This window comes from Tetrao urogallus, assembly GCF_951394365.1.
Source record: "Tetrao urogallus genome assembly, chromosome: 2".
Taxonomy (NCBI): domain Eukaryota; kingdom Metazoa; phylum Chordata; class Aves; order Galliformes; family Phasianidae; genus Tetrao; species Tetrao urogallus.
The window spans coordinates 15,959,216-15,969,601 of NC_136814.1; the positions used below are offsets into that span (position 1 = coordinate 15,959,216).

General features: G+C 46.1%; 1 protein-coding gene across 2 annotated transcripts in view; it reads right to left on the reverse strand.

The window, feature by feature from the left end:
* The window catches only part of ATL2 (atlastin GTPase 2), a gene marked incomplete at both ends in the record, with an annotated part of 35,497 nt that extends 27,413 nt beyond the window's left edge, over positions 1 to 8,084 (reverse strand). For both annotated transcript variants that reach the window (XM_079550684.1, XM_079550683.1), the window contains one exon: positions 8,024 to 8,084. In XM_079550684.1, coding sequence (XP_079406810.1) covers positions 8,024 to 8,084 — 61 coding nt within the window. The remainder of the gene's footprint in view (positions 1 to 8,023) is intronic.
* Between the last annotated feature and the right edge of the window lie 2,302 nt (positions 8,085 to 10,386).

Below are 10,386 nucleotides of genomic sequence, written 5' to 3' on the forward strand. Positions count from 1 at the left end.
GTAGGAATACCAACAGGTTTAAGAAAAAGAGCGATTCAAAGAGGCTTTAATTTTTCTTTTTTGCTCAGACTATGCTTTTGATCTGAACCTTTTAAGTAAAAACGATCCTTTAGTCCAGTCTCCAGCTTACACCCAGCTTCCTGCCTTCCCTTCAAAACATGTAGCTTAGAAAGCCTCCCATCCAGCTCTTCCAGCATGGAATGCAATAATTTAGTTTTATTACATACTTCTACAATAAATTTCAAAGAGCTAAGAGCTGTACAGGGAGTAACTGGATTTACATTAAGAAACAGCCTTCTCTAGATCATGTACCTTGCAAAGTGCATACAGTAACTACTTTCAGACATCTTGAGGGGGTATTTCAATCCCTCTCCATGTCACGGAAAATGGTTCTTAAGCTGGTGGTATCACTAACACACACATGCACCGGGTGAAACCGAAGCATGACCAGGGAAAATGCACGCAAAGTTAGCGCCCAGAACGAGAAGCAGAATCAAAACAGGAGAAACTAAAGCATACCATGCAAATCACATTTTAGGGAGAACTGAAACAAAAGCAAAATGAACACTGAAGGAAGAGACTGTTTTCACAAGGCTATAACACAAACAGTTCTCACAGTCCCCACTGCTAACCATGCACAGAAAGAGCCCTGGGCTGCCCTATCAGAGTTCTGCAGCTGAGCCACAATAGATGATACAGCACCTCATGGAGCCCAAGCTTTCCAGAACCCCACACTCACTCTCCACCACTGCCGAGTCTTCGCCAGGCATCGTTGCTGCTGCACAGAAGTCCTCTGCTAAGACAACAACTCAAAGTACACTTCTCGTGCCAACGAGACAGTGCCAGTACCTGCCTCCTCCCTCTCTGCCGCCTCTCCACAACTGAGCTTTAACCTCCCATTCACACGTGGGCTCTCCCACTCCTTCTCATTTCCAGTACCAATACACAGCCTTTCCTGCTAGCTTTGCCACATATCCAACTCTGCTAAGAGACAAACCAGCTAAATTATACTACAGCAGAAAAAGCAGAAAGCAATTCATATTGGATTGCAAGCTGTAAGAGTTCAAGAAGTAGCTGAGGTGAAGAAAAACAGCATAGCTATGCAACTTCGTCATCTGACCCCAGAGCCTAGTTCATCAGTATTGCTGAACTGTACAGGACAGCTGCCATACCAGTTGGCACCACTGTCCTTGATCCCCACAAAAGCTTATCTTGAAGATACACAAGGTGATGTGCTGTGCACCCTACAGCTTCTGAAACAGCTGTACCAGCACAAGTGAGGGGGAGGCACAAGCTGCTTGACTCAGCACTGGTGCTAAAAGGCAAGTTTGGCTTTGTGATTACAGCCTAGTGAATCTGGAAGACTTCTCCCACCACCAAAAAGCTGAAGTGCATTTAAGCAGCGTGTTCACACAGCAAGTCAACGATACATGATAATGCTGCAAAGGAGGATAGACAACTGGGCTGTAACTGGATCAGACACTGCGTTGCCAAAGATTTGTCTCAAGCTGAAAGAGTTCAGATTTAGATAGCCAATACACTTAATGGTCATTTAACAGGGCTCCCCTCCTCTGTATATGCAGTTAAACACCAGCTTCAGTTTTGTCAATAAGGTAGGTCAGGTTGTGCAACTGGTGGGAAGACCTTGAGGTCTCCCAGTCCTCCTGCACTGGAGGAAGCTGCCCTTGAACGTACCTACTGAATGCCCTCAGCCTGCTAACAGCAGTCTCCACTATGTGATTTTTGAAACTGCAGCCGTTGAATCGTCGTAAGGATGCTGTAAAACTTTCTCTCTTCAGTATCTCAGTGCCACGCAACAAGCATCTCTGCATTAGTTCAAAGGACTCCAGACTTACCTATTTACCTAATGTTCTGTACCATCTTGTCCAACACTTGTTACCACAGCAGCCTCTGTGATAACTGAGAGCCCAAACAAGAACGTCGTTGTTAACAGTACTCTTCTGAAACAGTAAACACCACTGTTACCTGCATGCCAAGCGTTGTGAAAGCCAAGCTCAGCAGAGTATAGTGCTAGGGAGAGAAAGATGATAATCCCAAATGAAAAGCAAGCCACACCATTCTCCTGATCCAAACACATGTAAGGGGAGCAAGTTACTACTTCTCTTTACTTCCAGTTCTCAGAGTGAGTATATCCAGGCAAACCAACTACTTTTCTGCAGCACGCTGTATGTCAGAAGTACACTTTCATAGCCATCTTTCCCTTGGGTAAAGGAAGAGGGAAATAAGTGACTGTCTGCAGACTGAACGTTTAACACCTCAGCAGCCAACAGTTTTGCTTTTGCAGAGCATATTCGGTGATCCCGTTCTGTGGGTTCAGGAAATCCTTCTTTAGAGCACGTAGAGGATAAGAGGACAAGTCCAAGTTCACAAAAAGAACCCAAACAGAGATAGATAGCAGTGTGCTGCTTTTTTAGATTCATGTGGTCTTTTTTAGTGTGTCTTTTTAGTTTTAGTGGTCTTTTTAGGTTTTTTTTCATGTGGGTTTTTTAGCTTCATGTGGTCAGTCCTAGTACACTACAGAAATGAGAAATCAGCAACAGTTTACATCACCAAACAGCTCAGTTTGATATTTGATTAATGAAACAGTGATATGTCTGCAACTCAAAGTACTTAGACTGAATGTTATTCTTAGAGTCTCAGGGTATCACATGAGCCAACTTCCAACCTCTTTAAATGCAAGAGGCTGAGTTTCAAGGCTCTTCTCAAACAAGTAGGATTTCTGGTAGGACTTGAAGGTATTTAGGCACATCTGCTAAGAGCCGCTTATTTCTGTAGCACTACCAGTTCTAGAAGATAGCCCAGTTTGGTGCCCCAGCCCCTAAAAGCATTACTGAATGCCCTTTTCCCAAACAGTTACTGTACTAATCAGTCTGACGCACCAGCGTTTAGGAACATTTCCTTTTATGTATTTTGCACTGCATTCCCTCCCTCATCCCTGTGGCAACCTTAAGACTTCACTGCCTGAAAGATAAGTGATAACTGCCTCAAGGGCAACTTCCAGGGCAGGTTTAGAGTTGGCGTTACTAAAAACAATTCCCTCGGATTTGTTCCAAACTAGAAAGTTTAAGAAAACATTTCTGTTAAAAACAAGATAACTTTCCAAGTGATTTCATGTACTTTGAATGATTGTTCACACCCTGAAATCAGTACTATAATGATTTCTGCATTAGGCAGAAGATTTACAAACATTATCTTTCACTTCCCCCAGTTAGCTAAGGTTCCACAAGTGGATCTCACTACATAGACAAAGTGAGAGACAGGAAAAGCCAGAGGAGTGTTTCTTACATCTACCTCAGGAGCTGAGAACATAGACAGGGTTACAGGGAAAGGAATAAGACACAGCACTCAAGCTTACAGGCTGTACTATCACAGGACTGGGCTTACAGAGATGGTTAAAATAACCATGCTTATTCCTCCACTCACCAGCACCACCCTGTTTGAGAAGATAAGAGGCAAGAACAGTTTTTCCAAGTACACACAACACACAGGAATTAATCCTAAAATGTCAGCACAAGCAGTTGATACATTCTGCAACAGGTTGAAAACTGTATAGAAGCCAAATAAAACAAACAAAAAGCCTTGTTGTACTGGAATGGTTATACAACACTTTGCTCAAAAGCCACTTCAAATACTGTACTGAAACCCCAAAAAACTTACAAGTTCAATATGACTATATTACAATTTGACAGTAACTACTGACAGGAATCCAAGCCTCACCTCACTTAAGCAACAACTGCATAAGATCAAACCACATTCTGCTTTCAATTTACTCAAAATTACATTCTAAATTATATTCTAAACTCCACGCCTGTAACCTGTACATTTTATTAATTCGAGTCCTCAACTTTAATGTCTTTCTGGTTTAGCTTCTATTTCTATCTTCCAAGAGCACCACAGTGTGGTTTTAAAGCTCTAGCAGTTCCCTCATCTATTACTGCACAACAGAGAAGAGCAGGACAAAATACCTCCAAAACTTAGTTGTACATAATCCATTTCCATATATTCGACTGCCTATTAGCTCCGTGCAAGCATTCACCAAGAGGCACCAAGACCTCCCGTACATGGCTTACCGCATTCATTCGGGTCACTTTTAGCAGGCTTTGGATGCTGCATGACTCAATAAAGCCATCTTAGGTGCCAAACGTTTTGCCTTAAGATCTTCCAGCCATAAACAGGAGCCAGTTACTTCCTGTTCAGTTAATGCAATAGTGGTCAAAGACAGAAAATGCTTATTTCAGCACCAGAGGTCATAATGAGCACTAAGACCTACCACTATTCTCACACCAGAACTAGAAACTAACTGGTTTTGTTAGCTCAAGGAGTAATATCTGTGTAAGAGCAGGGGCTTGCAGTGACCAACTCCATGCAAGCCAACTGGATAACTTTAGAATACATAAGTAGATGAGCAACCTGCTATGGAGGCAACTCACTGGGTGAATATGCCATCAATAGCACTGTACAGCATGTGTATGCTCCCTCCCAAAAGGAGACAGGAGGGCAAGCTCCTTTCTTGGCAGCAGTGACAACTCCAGTTAGACAGCAGCAGGTAGGTACTTGCCTAGTATTACTTTATGCTCTTGATCATCTCACACTAACTTGTTTGTGCAGCTATAGAAGGTAAGGAACATTATCTTCAAGTTTTAGAAGATAAACATAGTCAACCAAGGCTTAAGAGTGGGAAATCTGTCCCACAGATTTCATTTCAAGCTTCCTGGTTGAAGAGAAAAAAGATTTCCAGAGTTTAAATGTCCTCCAAATTCCTCAGATTTCTATACTGGATGTGTTCCATAACATACATTTAGCAAGCACATAAGGTCTTCCTCTGCTGAAAATGAGCACTAGACAAAATGTATTAATTCCTTTCAGAAATAATCAGAAATGACAAGTCAGCCATCAATGCTCCCATAAAATTAGTACCTAATACATGTTAACTTGTTACTAGAAATGACGTGATTACAATCCTTATTCTAACAGACATAACTCACTTCATATCAATCATCACTTTGCTGTTCTGTTTAGCTGCAGACATCAATCTTAGTGATGTTCACATGTATCTTAAACTCACTCACAGAATAGATCTGTATTTCTTTTGTAGACAAATCCCAACACCACAAATTAATTCATGTGTAAATCAGCTTTACAGCTCTCTGACCTCAAAATCTGCTCTAGAACAAAATAATATTCTTAATGTCATAAACAGCCTTCTGTAAACAGGGAAAGCCACTTTCATCTTTCCTCCCAGACAGCTCAAGTTCAAAGTTTGGGTTGCTGGAAGTGTTTTGAGAAACAGACCCAACCATTTCCCACTAAGAAGTCTTAAGAAACTATGCATGTAATTACTTCTGAAACTTTCCGACTGCTTACAAATGACATATACTGCAAGTCTAAGCAGATGCTCATAGAATGTTTCCTTGTTCACCTTACATAGTTGAGAGGTAAGACAAAACCCTACCAAATAGTATAACAACTTTGAGACGTTAAGACAGAATTTAGCAAAACTTTGGCAAAATGTACTCAAACTGGCAAGTTGAAGATGTCATTATAAACACAGCATACAGCAACAACAAAAACAAGGATGCAATTCCACCTGCTATTAAAGCTCATAACTTCCCACTCAAGAATTGCCATACCAGCACCCCCAACTTTAACCTGACTTCCAGCTAAGTTTGATGTGAAACCTGGCAGTTTTCCTTATGAATGTCCTTGGAACAGTTAAAACTTCCTTTACGGACTGCTAAAAATGTGTAACAGTTTGCTAACAACAAGCACAAAGTTGGAACAAGTTATCACAGTGCTCAAGTACAGTGACCCAACTTGTGTTGGAGACTAGCACATCAATACGTTTCACTACCAAAGCAAGAACACAGAAAACAATTCACCTGCATTTGTTACATCCGTTTTCACAGCTGGACAAAACTCAAAGGCAGAGGGGTTACAACACAGCCATCAGGAGATAAGCACCCTGCTATTACATCAGAGAAAAATCCCCATCTCTCCTTCCCTCCCACACACACCTGCACTTATCCAGCCTAGCCAGCTTGAGCTTGCACTCCTATTCTTACCAGGATAAGGAGAGGAAACAATCACTCCTGTATCATCATGCCTTGCTCCATTCAGCAGTACCTCAGTAGCCTAGTCAATAAGCAGACGTTAATCACAGATATTTAACTGATACATGGGGACCACATCTGGCATACCCAAGAAGTATCAGCACCCCCACAAGACTTGGCTCAGGCACTCCAGACCACCTGGCATAAACGAGGGCAGCCTGGCCTCTCTGAGCTAGGAGAGTATGCCATGCTTAAAGGAATGCTTCCACAACAGTTCCAGTACAGAACAGCTATACCTGAACTATTCTAGAAGTGTACTTAAGCTACAGGCAGGTGAACAACATGAAAAGGAAAGAATGCAGCCTTCCTTAGCCTTACACCTAGCTTTCAGAAGATTCATAGCTGAAATATATCAGAGCTCTGGCTATTATTTGAGAAAGAACTGTAATGTCATGAGTGGCTCTACTGCAAGTTAGAACATAACAGCTGTTAAGTAACATTTATTAATGGTACAGGAGTTACAGGCCTCTCCTGTTACTTATCTTTCTTTGTAACTACTCTAATCTTCCATGCTGCTTTATTTCATTGTACAGAAGGGTATTCTGCAGGCACAAAAGGATCACCCATATCTTTACATGCAGACCCTGTCAGCTATGTTGTTCCATTCCTAAAATACCTAAGCAACTTAACAGTGACATACTCTCGTTTCCCACACTAATGATGACACAGCTACCTTAAAGGCCATTTATTATATGTGCACTGCTACACTTCTGACCCTGAGCAAGTTAAGCAATAACCCAATACTTTTAAGATTATTATGCCAGATACTACTGAAAATATAGACAGGACCATCAAATAAAATTCAACAGCAGTAGGAGTGGAGGAATGGAAAACAGAAAGCCAAACAGCCAAGCAGCATCGCATCCTCAGTTTTCCACCTCTGAATGCATCTGGCAGCACCGCATCTTCAATGAAACAGCTCAGTAGATTTCTCCTACCCCTCCCCTGTAAGAAAGTCAGAACAGCAGATCTGCACCTGCCAGCTTACAGCACTGTCAGCCTTCCCAGCTCCTAGCTGGCTTGCAGAAGCAATTTGAACCAATACTGCCACATGGCATCTGCTAGCTTTGTTTAATCATGCTTAGTTCCACCCTTCTGTTTCAAAATTAAGTGAGAGTTGTTAGAAGTTGTTCAAATAGCTCAACATCTAATTGCAGCACTAAAACCTGATGCAATTGAGACCTGTGTTTAAGCCAGTACTAACTCTGCCAGTCCCAGTGATAGTCCCCATCCATGCAGTAATGCAGACCTACATTCCGAAGTTCAAGCTACCCTTCAGATCTAACCATATAAAATGTATCTATGTATTAAAGAAACCCCACACTGCGCAAACTCCAGCCCATCTGAGGCTCAGCCCCAAGCAGAAACACGTCCCACTACCAGAAGACGCGTTAGGAGCGAGCACGGTGCAGGGCACGGGCTCCGCGCGGAGAGCGGCCCAAGGCCGAGTGGCCGCCCGCCCTGCCAGGCGGCCAGAGCCCCCCCGGCGGCCCAAGGTACCCGCAGACCGCCGCCGGGCCCCGCCGCCGCATTCCCGGCCACGCACACGTCGGCCGTGCCGCAGCGACGAGCGGGGTCGGCGGCCCCGAGCCCGCAGCCCCCCTCCGCCCCACACAGCTGCGGGCCCGGGCCGCGCGGGCAGAGCGCGGTCACCGCTCCCGGGAGCGAGCGGCGGGCCGGGCGGAGGGAACGGCGCTACGGCCCCCACCGCCCTCACCCCGCAGGGGTTGGCGGCCGCCCCCGCCATTTTGAGGAGGGGGGAGAACCCGGGGCCTCCCCCCGTGCCGCCCGCGGACGGCTCCCGCCGCCCGGCCCCGCGCGGCCTCGGCGGCCCCGGTGGAGCTCCCGCTGCCGGTCCCCGCCGCCGCCGGCCGCCCGGCGGACTGCGCTACCTGCCGGCTCGGGCCGTTGGCGGGTCGACCCCGCGCGCCGCGCCGCGTCCCTTTCCGCCATCTTGTCCGGGTTTAAAATTAACTCGCCGTGACGTCAGAGCTCCGCCGCGAGACCTTTATCGCCCGGCGGCGGCGCGCGGGGCGCGGGCAAGGCGGGTCCTAGCGCCTTCGGCTGCCCGCCGCGGGAGGGGCAGCGCATGCGCAACCCGCAGCCCTGCCGGTGGCGGGAGGAGAAGGGCGCATGCGCGGTTTGCGTTTGACGGGCCTCGAGGTGTGAGGGGGCTGTGTTGGCGCGGGGTGGGCAGGAGGGTGTCGCCGCTTCGGGCTCCCTGGTGCCGTTCAGCACCCGGTTCTGCCCCAGCAGCTGTTCGGACTGGCTGCGGAAAGGCTTTAGGCCTGCGAGGTTGCCTATTGGTAGAGGTCACGTCATACATTTCAATGGTAAATCAGCACGTGAGCCGGGCAACAGCGTTGCTGAAACCCCTCTGAGTGCAGCAACGCTCCTTGTGTAGACCTTACCCTTCTCAGGGCCCTGAGCTACCCTTGCTGAGCTGGTTCTGGAGACATGGCTTTGAGTGGCAGCAAGCTAAAAACACCAATGCCTAAACAGGTGGAAGGAAAAGTCAGACGAGGTTGAAAACCAATGTGCTCTGTCGTAGCCCCAGCGAGCGCTTTCTGAACCTGCACGCCCTGCTTTCAGCTGGGCACAAGGGGCTTTGTGTCACTGATACCTGGCACACCGCTGACAGGCCTTGCCTCCGGCAGCTCAGTTTCGGAAAGAGATGGCATAACCACAGCAGCTGAGTGCTGTAGAACGAGAACAGTGGCTTGTATGAGTTGCTGTGAAACTGACAAGAAGCATTCTACTATGCTGTATTTAAGCCAGCACAAATGGAAGCAGAATGCTCTGTATAGAAGTGCAGAGGAAAACACTGCCATTGGCCTTCTGCAGTTTAATATCCCCCACTTATTTGTGGCAGCTTGCTATGGAAAGTAAGTGCGTCACTGCCTGTCCTTCTCACCTCAGCCCAAGTCAAAAGGCAAACTTTCCTTGACATCAGAAAGAAACCAGAACACACTCTGGATTTGTGACTTTCAAGAAAGGAGGGATTTGGGGGTATTTCAGACATACATAGATCAGGCAAATGGAAAAGCCCTGAAGTAAAACACATGGAAAATCAGAAACCCTGTTAGTATGACATAGTTAAGATTCAGCAGCTCAGTATGAATCTAAGGAGCTGGGAAAAAAAAATTAAAAACAATAAAGATGGTTCCAAGTTCTGTTGCTAGTAAACAGTCTTATTTCTGATCAAGTCTAAAAGAGTTCATGCAAAGAAGAGTTTGAAATACTGCATATACAGATGGATAGATTTCTGTTCCATGCAGCAGGATTTACTGCTGCTGTAATGTGAGAACAGATATTAAGAACGCAGAGGTCAGAAAGCTCAACCTTAATTCTGCTCTGTTCACACGAAGAAAGGAGACATTTTCCAAGCTGAGGATTTTGCCTCAGGAATGCAGACTTGCAGACTCCTGTCTGCAAAGGTCCCCACCTCCACCACTCTCCCAGTTGCTCGCTGCTTGCCTCTAACCAGGCTAGCAAGGAGTTAGTACTGAAACTTCTTAAGCCAAACACTGATTTCATACTGAGAAAGCCCAGATCAGATTCAGATTCTTTACACTTTTCCATATACAATTATCCTCTGTCACCATCTCTAACCTGTATGCTGCTTGTTTAAGGTAACCTGCGCAATGACAAATCAGCAAGCCTAGCACCTACCTGAGTCACTGTAAACACTGTGCTGGCACTGGGGAACGGGGCAGTCTCGCATCCTGAAGGGCTGAGGGTCCTGGGTCGAGTTGGAGAGGTTTCTGTCAGAGGTACTAAGCTTAGTGATATCTTTCCTCATTTGCTTGGGGCTTTAGAACCAAATGAATGATAAGACGAGTTTCAGCCTTCCCTCCAGGCTGCAGAGAGGTATAGAGAGAGCTGAAGAAAGCCAGCTGTGAGATAAAGGTGGACTTCTGGCAGCCCCCTCAGCAAGAAAACATGTCTGGTGAGCAGTGGCTGCTCTGCTCTGGTCAGATAGTCAGCTGCTATCTGACCAGAAATCACTGAGGGAGCCACGTCACTTAGATTTCCAAACAGTCTCCCATTAGGAAATCCACCCAGATCTCAGGCTTGCTCAAAGAGTCAAGCATGTTCCCCTCAGAGCTAGGACAAACCCTGCAAGACACCTTGTCTTCTTTTTCCATGTGAAGGCTACCCAAGCTATAGCTGACTCTGTAAGAAAGCATGCTCCCACAGACACATCCTGCTAGGTTCTGCCTGAGCTGTCTGGCATTTGCCTCACCACCTCACT